The sequence below is a fragment of the Aplysia californica genome, unplaced genomic scaffold (assembly GCF_000002075.1).
Source record: "Aplysia californica isolate F4 #8 unplaced genomic scaffold, AplCal3.0 scaffold00468, whole genome shotgun sequence".
NCBI lineage: Eukaryota > Metazoa > Mollusca > Gastropoda > Aplysiida > Aplysiidae > Aplysia > Aplysia californica.
Genome location: NW_004797738.1, coordinates 194,072 through 208,062, shown reverse-complemented (window position 1 = coordinate 208,062; position 13,991 = coordinate 194,072). Strand labels below are relative to the sequence as shown.

Genomic DNA, 13,991 nt, shown 5'->3' with positions numbered 1-13,991 from the left:
GTACTACTCTCTGTACAACTCAGGTCTGCTGGACAAGTTCATCAAAGAGGGCAAGAAGTATGTGTTTATCTCTAACATTGACAACATGGGAGCCACGGTGGACCTCAGTATCCTTGACCACAGATGTCTATTTTTTGGTGGTTGGCGGGTGCTCTGGTGTGGTTTGCTTCTGCTTTCCTATCAAACATCTATCGTCCTTATCTCCCCTCCTTCTTTTTTATGTTTGTTACTCTCTTGTAACACCTCTAATCTGCCACTGCAAGCACATGCAGTGTTCGTGGTACTTGTGGCTAGGGAAACTACTCATGAATAAATACAGCTGGATTAGTCCACACATGCTTACTTCCATTGCATTTCTTATTTAAGAGGGACCTGATGTAACAGGACTTTTTCTCTGGTCATACCATCCCTGTTATATCAGGTTTCCACTGTAAATAGTTTCCCTCTCTGTAATCAAACTCACATCTTCTATGTGCAATGGTGAGGAACCTAACCAGTACACAGCAGACAATGGCAGCTGTGTGATTTAGGAATTTGACCAAGCATTTTTTTTCTTTTTTCAGTTGTATCATTATTTTCTTTTGAGGGTTTATCAGATACTGGTCAAAGAAAATTAGATATAGAAGTGTGGTTAACAGTGGGAGGAATTTGTTTTATTATTATATATTATTGAGAAATGCCATTGTTTCATTTATTAAAATTTATCTTTTTGCTCTAAGTGGTGGTTGGTGGGTGCTCTGGTGTGGTTTGCTCCTTCAACATCTATTGTCCTCCTCTCTCCTTCTTTTCTTTGTATTACACTCTCCAGTAAGACTTCTAATCTTTGACACATATATGACCTATATATGTTACAGGTGCTGTAAAACTCCAACAAAAACTAAACTAAATGGCTGTTGAAGTCCTGCCTTGTATGAAATATCTCGTGTTCCACACCTTCTGTTGTTTTATTAGTTGAAGTTTTTTTTTTATCTTTTTACTTTTTTTCTCTGCTGTCCAGATACCCGAGAATCAACAGAGACACCCTGATGCCGATGGCTAGGAGTTTCTCAGAAAGTGATGAAGGGTGAGTGTACCGTGTGACTTTCTTAAGTTTGTGGGTTCGAATGACTTTAGTTCGTATTCACGTCTATTTTCCTCCAAAAGTTGGTTGTGCTGCTCTAAAAGAAAGATTTCGCAAGCATAATGGCATGTAAATAAGTGGGAGAGATTTTCTGTTCCAGTATCCTTAGGGAAAGATTTGGCAAGCATAATGGCATGTAAATAAGTGGAGAGATTTTCTGTTCCAGTATCCTTAGGGAAAGATTTGGCAAGCATAATGGCATGTAAATAAGTGGAGAGATTTTCTGTTCCAGTATCCTTAGGGAAAGATTTGGCAAGCATAATGGCATGTAAATAAGTGGAGAGATTTTCTGTTCCAGTATCCTAAGGGAAAGATTTGGCAAGCATAATGGCATGTAAATAAGTGGAGAGATTTTCTGTTCCAGTATCCTTAGGGAAAGATTTGGCAAGCATAATGGCATGTAAATAAGTGGAGAGATTTTCTGTTCCAGTATCCTTAGGGAAAGATTTGGCAAGCATAATGGCATGTAAATAAGTGGAGAGATTTTCTGTTCCAGTATCCTTAGGGAAAGATTTGGCAAGCATAATGGCATGTAAATAAGTGGAGAGATTTTCTGTTCCAGTATCCTTAGGGAAAGATTTGGCAAGCATAATGGCATGTAAATAAGTGGAGAGATTTTCTGTTCCAGTATCCTTAGGGAAAAGTTTTGGCAAGCATAATGGCATGTAAATAAGTGGGAGAGATTTTCTGTTCCAGTATCCTTAGGGAAAAGTTTTGGCAAGAGAAATTTTGTATTTCTCTCAAAATGGAATTTTTTCAGGTTTTTCTTTGGCTTTTTTTGGTTCCTAACATTGTTCTATTGTCTTGTCTTTCCTTACTTTTTTTTTTGTCTTGGTTTCTTTTTTATTCTGTCTGTCTGTCTGTCTGTCTGTCTGTCTGTCTGTCTGTCTGTCTGTCTGTCTGTCTGTCTGTCTGTCTCTCTCTCCCTCTCTCTCTCTCTCTCTCTCCCTCCCTCCCTCCCTCCCTCCCTCCCTCCCCTCACCCCTCATCCCCCCCATCTTTCTCTCTTCTCCCTCTCAGACATGTTTATATGCTTGTCTGCACCCCTTCCCCCCCCCCCCCTGAATTATGTTAATCTGTGTGTCTTGCCCCCCCAGGTGGTACCCCCCAGGTCACGGTGACGTGTACTACTCTCTGTACAACTCAGGTCTGCTGGACAAGTTCATCAAAGAGGGCAAGAAGTATGTGTTTATCTCTAACATTGACAACATGGGAGCCACGGTGGACCTCAGTATCCTTGACCACAGTTGTCTATTTTTTGGTGGTTGGCGGGTGCTCTGGTGTGGTTTGTTTCTGCTTTCCTATCAAACATCTATCGTCCTTATCTCCCCTCCTTCTTTTTTATGTTTGTTACTCTCTTGTAACACCTCTAATCTTCTGGCGCTCATATGACCTCATGCAGTTGTGAATGCAGTAAAACCTCTACTGAAACAAAAATCAAAAGATGTCAGTGTACTCACACTCTTCATTTTATTTTAATGTTCCCCTCTGCACCAGGACCAAAATGTGGGCTGTTTCTGATTGGCTGTGTGTCGTCCTCTCTAGTAATTATCCAAAAGGAAGTAAAATATTACAGCTTGGCTCCTCCTAAATGATCAAAATTGTGTCAAGTCAATGGCTTACAAAAGCGAAACAAACCCATTTACAATTACAATACTAGATTAAGAAAGATTCTTTGACTGGTCCCAGACATTCTCAACTTTTTGTTAAACCCGGCCAACACTCCTGCCCCCGAGTTCCTGATGGAGGTCACAGACAAGACGCGAGCCGACGTCAAGGGAGGTACTCTCATCGAGTACGAGGGGAAACTCAGGCTGCTGGAGTTTGCCCAAGTCCCCTCAGATCACGTAAGTCTTTGGTGTAGGGGTTTTAATGACCTAGTGTGAATATTCTTCACCATTTCGACTGAAGGGCTAGAACTCAGATTTTTTTTTTTTAATTAAAAAAATTATCTCTTATTTTGTCCCAGAAGGGCACTTTGGTTTACAATGGCAAACATACATACATACATAAATACATAATTTTAAATAAGTACATACATAAATACTTACACAAATGCATAGGCCTACATAAGTACTCATTACTACACAAATACAGAACGGTTTACAACCCTGCCTTTGGCGGTCGACACCGTGCAGCGCCCTGTGTTTTCAGCTAAGGTTGTCGTGTCTTGATCAAGGACATACTCCAGTGACCGCCGATCTGATCCCCGTGTCACCGACACTTGCTTGACATTACTTGAGTCTAAACTCACTACTTACTTAGCCACTGGATCGGAAAAGTAAAGTAAAATTAATGACCTAGTGCACTGTGCATGTGTAGTGGGACACGACGGGGAGGGGGGGGGGGAGGCTCCTGCTTCTTTATTGTAGCTCCTTTGTTTTTGCTTTTTCCTCCCTGTGAGAGGGTGAGAGAGAAAGAGAGAGAGATGGTTATCATGTTAATAGGCCTCAGTTCAATTAACTCCTTTCACGCCAATCCACGATATTTCCGCAATATGCAGTTGGACACAGGTAACACGAAAAAAAAAATGTATAAATCACCTGACTGATATCTCTTTACCATTTTGCTATATTGGTTAACCCAAAATTCTGGATGTGTGGAACACATTAATTGTCAATCCCCTACATGTTTGAGTACCCAACTAAGATAACAGCAGCTGTGCCAATCTATGATGTACTGCTGATACGCCTTTCATCTTTTGTTTTATGCATCACTTTTGCCATGCATAAATTTATTTTCTGTAGCCATTTATTTCAGTTTTATTTACTTTTTTGCAATCCTCCTTCATTTTCCTTTATTACGTGAAGCAATATGAGGGATTTACCCTGGCATGGAATGAGTTAACCCTTCCAGCCCCATGCGTGTATATTTTCAGCAGGGTTTGTACCTCCTACTGTCCCAAGAGCGTATATTATCAGTTTCCGGGGGTACCGAATTTGCGCATTTTTCTAAATTAATGAACCTGATTAAACTTTTATTTTCATAATTTCTGTTCATTTACCTTTAAACATTGTTATATGTTATTATCTAAACCTCATTACAAAGATACTTCATCACTTTTAAGAATGCATGCCTCTTTTTCTGAAATACTGCTGTATTGGCTGGGACTGGGGTTAGGGACTGCACAAAAATGGCCTGGACTGGAAGGGTTAAAACTGAACATTAGTGTGCTGTGCTTCATTCCTTTCATGAAACTCTTAGAGATGAAAATTTTGTGCTTCAGTAGCCTAAGAACCCTACTCATGAGTTTCATATTTTGTAGCTTTCAATAAATTTAATGACTCCTTTTGCTTTAACTGTGGGTGGTTGGTGGGTGCTCTGGTTTTGTCTTGTCCTTCCATTTTTTTTCGGTGTGATTATTATGTTAATCGCTTTTTTGCAAAGAACAAATTGGATTTGATGACATGTCTTTCTGAAAACTGAGCTTAGAAAATACACTTTTTTAGTTCAGTGAATTTGACTTTCATGTTTGCTTCTATTGGATTTCAGGTTGATGAATTCAAGAGTGTCAGCAAATTCAAGTGAGTTGATTCAGATATATATATGTGTGTAAGATGTCAGAGCCTGGTGTTGTCTGTAGGGGTTGACTGAGGGGTTGGCAGGCACTCTGGTATGGGTGGGTGGTTGGCAGGTGCTCTGGTGTGGTTTGCATCTTCTTTTCTATCAAACATCTATCGTCCTTGTCTCCCTTTCTTCTTTTTATGTTTGTTACTCTCTTGGTGATTATCTTCTGGTGCTCATATGACCTTATGCAGTTGCAAGCGCCGTAAAACCTCTACTAAAACTAAAACTCTGGTATTGTCAGCTGTTTCTTTCCTGTCAAACACCTATCATTCCTGTCTCTCTTCCTTTTTTTCTTTGTGTGTTACTCTCTAGTAGTAAAACCTTTGATTTGTGGAATTCAAATAATTTCTTTGTGTTGTAAGTGCCGTAAGGCTTTTTACAAAAATTGATACTTAAAGGGTTGAGGTGGTTCTTGATTTTCTTCATTTTTGTTTGTAGGCCGTCTCATGAAAAATGAATCTGCAGTGACACACGTAACACTGAGGTGATGACTTGCTGGGAAGAAATTCAAGCAGTAATAGAGCCATTCTTTTTCTTTTTCTTTTTCTTTTTTTGTTTTGTTTAGATGCAACCTACCTCTTACAAAAGATACACAAAGAACACCTCTGTCTCTGCTGAGAACAAAATTTTTTCAGCAGGTGTTTCATGCATTACTGCAGTTTCACTTATCATAGAATAGCTCTTGTGTTTGTCTGTATTTTTACGTGTCCTCTTCACCTGGCAAAGAAGGGTGATCCTCATACAGTTTTACAATGATTTACCTTCTTGGATGCTGTGGAAATCCCTAATAATGATAATAAATAGCATTTGTACAGCATATATCCCTGCAAGGAAGCCAATTCTATGTGCTCGTGCACTGCAAAAGTTCTGAAATAGCAATACCTCAATGTACATATCGAGGTTTTTTGGTCTTTTTTTCCTTTTTCCCAATATGTTCACCTGCCTAGGTCGAAATTGGTCATTATTATGTTGATTAGATCCTTATTGCATCCCTGTCCATCTACTTCAACAGAATTTTCAACACAAATAACTTGTGGATCAGCTTAGAGGCCATCAAGAGAAACGTGGAGGAGGCAACACTACACATGGAAATCATTGTCAACCCAAAGGTAAGCTTAAATTGTGTCAATAAGACTGTAAAACATGTTACTGTTTCAATATTTATTACTCCTGGCATGTCTTTGAATGAGCCCAGCATTGGGTAGATTTTTGTTTTTGAACAAGTTTATCTGTCAACTCGATACATTTGGATGTGCTGGTGATTATCTTCTTGTTAAGAACACATCACACTAAACTCAAATATCACATACTCGAATATTTTTAACTCGTACAATCACCAAAATGTCAGTGTGGAGAAGCAGACTAAACTATGGCACACATCTTCCAGCAGTGCAGGACACACAGAACCCAAAGAAAGGAAACAGCCATCCCCATTAAACTACATGTTGCCTCAGAACTGTTTAGTCCAAAGTGTACTTAAATAAAGAGGCACTTTGGACAAAATAGTTCTGATGTGATGTACTGCAGAATCTGTGGGTTGTTGGTGGGTGCTCTGGTGTGGTTTGCTTCTTCTTTCATGTCAAACATCTATCGTCCTTATCTCCCCTTCTTCTTTTCTATGTTTGTTACTCTCTTGTAACACCTCTAATCTTCTGGCGCTCATATGACCTTATGCAGTTGCGAGCGCCGTAAAATCTCTACTAAAACTAAACTTAACTTCAGAATTTGTACCTGTCAACTGGGGAACCAATCAGGACAGCCCTGTGTATGATGGATAATGGTCTTTAAGTATGATTCGATCAAGAAGAAGAAGGCACAACTGGATGAATGTGGAGCTGACATGTAGGGCCCTGTGATTTGAGTGAAGAAGAAGGCAGATGGGTCGCAGCATTACTGGGCGCATGAAGTTACTATAGTCATCTTAAAGCTTGTTAATTTTTTCTTGCTTTTGTTGAAAAAAAATACCCGTCTATCTCGAAGGAGGAGGGGATTACTGGTGTCAGAGGTAGAATTAATGAGACAAAAAATGGTTGCCAAAGTTTGGTAATTTCCAAAGCTTGAGTGCGCTAGGTAACTGCATATTTACATTTTCGTGCCTTTGATCAACATTTTTCTGTACAATCCATATAGAAATATGCTTTTAAATAAACATAAAAAGTGTGAGGCCAAAAAGAGAGAGCTTCAATAAATAATGCCCAAGTGTCAGAAAAATATCTTTTTGCTGGTTTTTCTTTTCAATTTAAGCATTTTACCTTTAGCCTAGATTCATGACACTGATGGTACACTTGTATATAGTTTCTCTAACGGGCTTCCTTTCACTTCGAATTAAACAGAGACAGGAGCTTTTTCTTAAGTCTTAACCCCTGAATTTTTTTTAATGTGTTGCTTTTGCTACAAAGTCTACTCTTGAACACTCTTAGGCTCTTCATATCTCTAAGGGAATTTTTTTACCATAATGAATGATATTGCCATACCGTATATCTTTTATTATGGTATCTTAACTAGTGAGCAAAGGATCTAATGGTTTGTCAGGTTTCAGATCCAGGAATATATTCTAAGGCTATATGTCTTTTTATATGATAGTTTATAAATACACAATTCAGTAAAGTACGGGTCGCTTTCCTGACCCCAGAGAATTATGGTCTAATGCTGTGTGTCTTTTCTTATGGTAGTGTACGAGCAAATGATCTCATGACTCTTCACATTTCAGACCCTGGAAAATGGCATGAATGTAGTACAGCTGGAGACTGCTGTGGGTGCAGCCATCAAGAGCTTTGAAAATGCCGTAGGTAAGTGACTTCCCAACCCCACTCCAGTGTTTTACTCACATAATGGATGTGTGTTATTTCATCATTATAGTGATTTCCATTTTTCGTGTCATTTTGGGCATGTGTAAAAATGATGGTTGTATGTCTTTGGGAAGGGTGTTGTTTGAAGTATTGAAATACCCCCCAAAACGCCAGTATTCAGCGTATGTAGACCCGAAAAAGGCCCAGTCTCCATATAGTTAAAAAGAACCTTGACATGGGGTTTATTAGACAAAATGTTCCATACATTTTGAGTCTCCATATGCACATTTCCGCAGGGTCCATAAAATTTGAGATTTTTTAATGTAGCAAGTTGGCACCTCTGGTCTAGATTCATGCCGCTAAAAACTGAGGTATGCGTTCAGTGGGGAGAGGAGATAAGTTGGCTATCAATGAATACTTGGGCCTATAGGGTTTATCTTTATCTCCGGCAAGCCGCTCCCAGCATCTCGTTATCGGAACCACTCTGCCGATAGGCCGCTGACAGCGGCTCGGGCACATTCCTTTACGACGACTTTGACATCAAATTACTTTTCGGCAATTTCCGAAAACGGGTCTCTTATACCGGAAGTTCATTCATTAGATGAACTATCAAAATAGGGTTGATAGTTTTCGATTTTATGACCCATTTAATGACGTTTTTGTGATTTAGCACTGAAAAAGGGCCCCGGCGTAGTGGGGTTACACCCCCCCCCCCTCGGAAATAAAGAGTTAAGAATCTCTGCTTTATAGTGTGTAGTTGTATAACTCTTCATTTGTCATCTCCTCCCTCTTTCTCTTTGTCCATACAGGAATCAACGTACCCCGAAGTCGTTTCTTGCCTGTGAAGACAACCTCTGACCTGTTGATAGTGATGAGCAATCTGTACGCCATGAAGACGGGAGCCCTGGAGATGTCGCCCAAGAGATCTTTTCCTAGCGTGCCTCTCGTCAAACTGGGACACCAGTTCTCAAAAGTAATGTCATGCCCTCTGTTGTCATTGAATTATTCTTTCTTTAATATATTTTTGTTTTTGTTCTATTATTTTCATCTCTCTCATCTTTATCTTCATTTTGTTATTATTATTATTCTTTTTAGCGTCGTCATCATTTTTAAAAAAGTCTTGTTTATAATTTTTGTTCTTGTTTCTTGGCTGATATTTTTATTGTTATCATCATTATTATTATTGTTATTGTCATTGTTGATTTCCATTCCTGTTGACGTCTTCTTCATTACTTTTATTATTATTCATGTCTATTTATCACAATCATTCACAATTTGAAGAGATTGAAAGGCCTTTACTTTGACCTGAAACAATAGGGAAGATGTAGGCTATTCGTTGTTGCAATTTTCAATTTTTACAACCTTCCAAAACTCGATGCACCTCTCAACATCTCCAAAATGTGCAGTTTAATACTATGGTCAACTTTCTTGCTTTTCATGATTCCTGAAGAAAATTTATCATCAATCTTTCCTGGGTTTTTTTTTCCACTTTGTTCATTCTTTACATTTGTATTCTTATTGCAGGTGAAAGACTTTCTCAAGCGGTTTGCCAGCATCCCAGATTTGATAGAGCTTGACCATCTGACAGTCGCTGGGGATGTCAACTTTGGGAAAAATGTCAGCCTCAGGGTAAGGATATTATTTTAACAGTGTGCAAGGTAGTAGACTTGTGTTTTTCTAGAAGACAAGAAAGATGACTGACGACATCTTAAGAAAAAAATGAGTTTAGGCCTGTTAGTCTTGAGGCAGGCGAGGATGAGTAAAGAGGTCTATGTGCTAAGAGATAAAGGGCTTGCGTTGGATGCAATAGTACCTGGTTTAGTTCCCAGAAGACTCCTGTTGTTTGAGTAAACACAGTTTTTTGGGGAGGTTTTTTTTGGTCAGTTCTGCCGCACCCTTAATTCTCATACAAGGTGCCCACTACAGATGAGATCGGTTTGTTTCCAGTTCCAGGCGACCGAGTCGGACGATCGGCTGTGGGCACCCCGTATAAGGGTTGATTGTGTTGAGCGAACCTCGAAGAATGCCATATGGGGTGTTTGTGGCTGATAAATGAAGAACCCTATGGGGTTTTGTTGTTTTGTTTGGGGTTGTTTTTTTTGGGAGGAGGGGGGGGGGGATTAAATTCTAAAGTGGAATTAAATGAAGAAAACAGTCACCTCTTAGGTTTTTTTGTCAGCGTAACGATTTTTAAAAAGCGTTCTTTCGAAATTTGTATTCTAATTTATTCAAAAACTTGTTAGTTTCACTCTGATTTTTTTTTTTACATAAGTAAGGTAACTCTGTTCGCAAAGGGTGCGCTTTTTCAAAGAGGGCACCACTGGATTTTGAGGACACTTTTTTAATTTGCTCGAAGAGCGGAGTGAACTATCTTGTTATGCACTATCTTTGGTCTAACTTGTGTCGCTGGAAGTGTAACACTTTTACCATCAGTTGTTCAAAGAGTTTCATGTTGGGCCAGGATGCTAACAGATGAGCATGTCCTCTGTCCTGCAGGGTACAGTTATCATCATCGCCAACCACGGAGAGAAGATCGACATTCCCATGGGGTCTATACTGGAGAACAAGATTGTGTCCGGAAACCTTAGGATTTTAGATCACTAGAGAAATACCTGTTTGTTTATCAAATTGTTAACCGAAATTAAAGTGTCCAAACTGTTGTATTTTTGTGAGACATCATTAAAAATGTTGAGTCAGATCTGGTTGTCTTATGCCGAGTGCTGTTGTGTGGCATACTGAGAGGTCAGTGATCTAACCTTGTTAGGTTTTGTTTTTATTTTTTTTATCTCCAACAAATAAGTCATCAAATGGAAAATTATGTGGATTTTTATTTGTGCTGTGCTGGTGTGTCTAAGTCTGGACAGTGACTGATGTCTTTCAATTTTTCTGAAAGAGCAGCTGCTTTCCATAGGGTTTTGTTTTCAATCTAGACTGTGCACATTTATGTGTGGTGTGGAAATACGTATAAAGAGTTTTTGTGTTTTTCTCTTAGAGAAATGTGTGCAGTAGAAGCCACGGACTTGACCTCGATAGGTTGAAATATAGGCTTTTTGTTTATTACAGTTGAGATGTCCGGCTTTTTCTTCCTCTCATTCTTCCTCCCAGTTACTTTTCAATATTGGGTGTGTATCGCATTGGTTGGCAGGTGCTCTGGTGTGGTTTGCTTCTTCTTTCCTAGCAAACATCTATCGTCCTTATCTCCCCTTTTTCTTTTTTATGTTTGTTACTCTCTTGTAATACCACTAATCTTCTGGCGTTCATATGACCTTATGCATTTGTGAGCGCCGTAAAACCTCTACTAAACTTAAACTAAGCATCCAAATTTCTGAAACTTGAGACTTTTCTGTGTTTCTGTCTTATATCAGAATACAATATATCCAGGTAAAGTTTATGAGAGTAGTTTATCTGAGCCAAGTACATTTGGAAGGGCAACTGTTGGTGCTGCCTGTGCTTATACAATATTTTAGCATTTGAAGTCTCATTTAGGGATTTGACTTTCTGTGACTCTGTCAGAAAGGAGGCTTTCATGTTTATCAGAGGAGAAATGACTTCAGACACTTCTGATATTGTTTTTTATCTGATGGACAAAGCTCCCGCTGATCTCAGAAAACATAACTCAAAGAAACTGCATGAGCTTGGTCGCCTGATGCTCTCTGACTCTCTATTTGACTTTCACTGTACTTAAGCTGTCTTGTAGCATATATCATGCAGATGTGGGGGGGGAGTTTAGAAACTCAAAGTCACACATTACTTTTATTTTTATTCATCATCACTCCCCTTGGCTATGCAAAGTAATGAAAGGTAGCAGCAGAATTGGAAGGAAAGAGCAGGAAATTAGAAATGACTAATCTGTTCCCATATCTGTCAAATCTATAGCAATACCGATATCCTGAATGCAACATCACTGGTTCAAAAACTTGGTCGCACAAAGTCAACCTTTACTTCAGTCTGTAGTCTCCTTCCTCCCAGTATCATGTAGAACAGTGTCAGTTTTCATCCACTCTCACTTGACACAATGATGAGTCGCAACGCAAACAGCTTTTGTGCGGTTTCAAATCTAAGAATTTCACTTGTGTGTGTCTGAGATTGAGAGTAGAATGTTGATTACCGTAAATATGTTATTGCTGTTTATACTTATTCGTAACCCCTTGTCTGTTGCTATAATTTGAATTTAAACTGTTTGTTAGGAGGGAAAATATGTAAATCTGTTTTCTACTTGCCCCGCATATATAACGGTGTTGTGTAGTAACACTGTGTTCTCCACCTGTCAAAAATACTGCTTTTTCTGCTTCTCATCAACTGACCTGCTTGGCATTTTCCATAACCATTTTTCTGTTAGACTTTCAAGACTTCTTCTCCACTTGAACCATCTTTTCATGCTTTCTAAGATTAGATCAACTATCAGTTTAAAATTATGGATATTCTAAGTTACATCCTCTATTTTTGATGGGCGTTAATTCTAAAACCTCCTCCTTTCTGCAGAGAGATGGTGTTTAACTCATTTTAAAAATGCCAGTCCAGTATTCTTAACTCCAAAATTGTATTAAACTTAGATCATGTGAACATTGAAGTCATATTGATAACTTTTTTTACACTTTTGAAGTTATTCCAAGGTTATGCCTTTGAATTGTGTCCGATTTTAATTGGTTTGAAGAGACTGGTTTAGAAAGGATTTTGGAAAGACAACTGATGTCTCTCGAGCCAACATAGAATATTAGTAAAGTCAGATAACTATGAAGCTGTGTGGGGGGGTTGTTGGGTTCACTGAAATTCCAGTGGTGTACTAGTACGATGAGTGAAATGAGCACTTTTTCCTGATAATTTAATCTGTCCGTTCCATTCAGAAACATGCGAGATAGCTAAGAATGTGGAAGGGGGGGCATGAATGAACTGCAAGGTATAGTGTAGTTATCCTATTGACACTGTGATGTGAAGTTCCTTGGTGTGTGCGTGACTTTTACTTCTTATTTTTTTCCTGCCCATCTATTCTACACAATATTGATCGCTTTGTGTGTGCGTAATGCACTGGTTGATGTATTTGGCTTGTAATATTCACCATAATTTTCATATACCCAGAACTTACTTCAAATTATTATTTATATTATTGTGCGAAGAACTTGAATCATTTGAAGGGAAAGCTACGAAGTGTGGCCATGAAACATAAAAGGAAGAAGTAGGTTTTTGCCATAGTCTAGTGTAAACTTTTAGTTTTGCAAGATTGCTTTGGACTAAAATAAAAAGAAACAACTTCACAATTATACAGGTGTAAGATATTTATCTGGTAGTTAGGTTAGGAATCTGAGTATGTCAGCTGTAGTTGTTTGCCAGTCATCAGCATGTTCAGATTCATGTGCGGTTGTTTTATTTTTCTCAGATACAGTATTCTGTCTTTCATCTTCTGGTGTGTTGAATACTATATACATAGAGGTATATTACATGTATTATATTAGGGGCAATGCTGAAGATTTCCTTTCATAAAGGGAACAACGATAAGGTGTGTAAACTGAACGTGTATCAGAGTGCTTTTGGTGCTTAACTTTTGGGTTGCCAAGTTTGAGAGCGCCGTTTATAGTGTTGTGATGTGTCCAGTGGAGTGGTTCAACATGACCAAAGACAGTATTTTATTTCTTGTTGACGAAATTATTACAGTGTTTTGCAGACGACAAAGCGATCCAGATGATAAAATGGTTCTGCCCCCCCCCCTACCCCTACTCCGTTGTGTTTTAAAATGAGATTTCAGCCCTGTTTTAAGGTGGAGCAGAAGCCAGTGGTATAAACATTATGAAGCTTAGCTGAATATAAATTCCCTCCTGTATATTGTTTTTGAACAGGTCATGCGATTGCGAACTGTTTGCTTCCCCTGAGTTTGGGATTCTTTCAGAATGCTGAAGTCTGTTGAAGTAATAATAGGTTGAAAAGCACATAAAGCTTGCTGTTGAGTGGGAAACTGCATTATGCATATGCTTTTTATTATTATAATTATTGAATAAAGGATTTAGTTGGCAAGCCAATTCCTGTGTTCAGAAGTTTGGGTCATGACAGAGGGGATGCTTCATTAACATCTAGGTCTATAAAAGTACATAAGCAGTTACATGAGCACACATGTATAAGCAGTTACAAGAGGCATGGATGATTGCTTTGGGGGGGGGGGGGAGGTTTAGTTTGAGCAAAACTGTAGGGTGCTTGTGGTCTGCAAGATGCGGTACGATGCTATCACCTTTCCAAGCGCTGTGAGCTATAGTATATTATAAATTGCCAAGTTGTATATAACATAACCATGTGTTAAGATAATCATACTCAAAAGATCTTGGGTTTACCATATAATATATTATGTTCTACTGCTGGGAGAAATAAAACACATGAAGACCATACATTTGTTGTTCTGATACATTTGGTCTAGTTATCTCTTTTTTATAAGATGCTTAAGTTTATCAGCTAGATGAACATTTATTTAGATAGTAATGTTAGAAAGGTGAGAGTAGTCTCCATTTCTTGGGGGGGGGGGGGGGGGGGGG

General features: G+C 38.8%; 1 protein-coding gene across 1 annotated transcript in view; it reads left to right on the top strand.

Moving 5' to 3' along the window:
• LOC101863923 (UTP--glucose-1-phosphate uridylyltransferase) overlaps positions 1-13,845 on the top strand; it is a gene marked incomplete in the record, with an annotated part of 68,234 nt that extends 54,389 nt beyond the window's left edge. The window contains 9 exon segments of the mRNA XM_013086442.2: positions 998-1,063; positions 2,218-2,351; positions 2,810-2,967; positions 4,613-4,644; positions 5,700-5,796; positions 7,398-7,476; positions 8,286-8,449; positions 9,001-9,105; positions 9,973-13,845. Of these exon segments, the coding sequence (XP_012941896.1) occupies positions 998-1,063; positions 2,218-2,351; positions 2,810-2,967; positions 4,613-4,644; positions 5,700-5,796; positions 7,398-7,476; positions 8,286-8,449; positions 9,001-9,105; positions 9,973-10,080 (943 nt within the window).
• Positions 13,846-13,991: the final 146 nt, after the last annotated feature.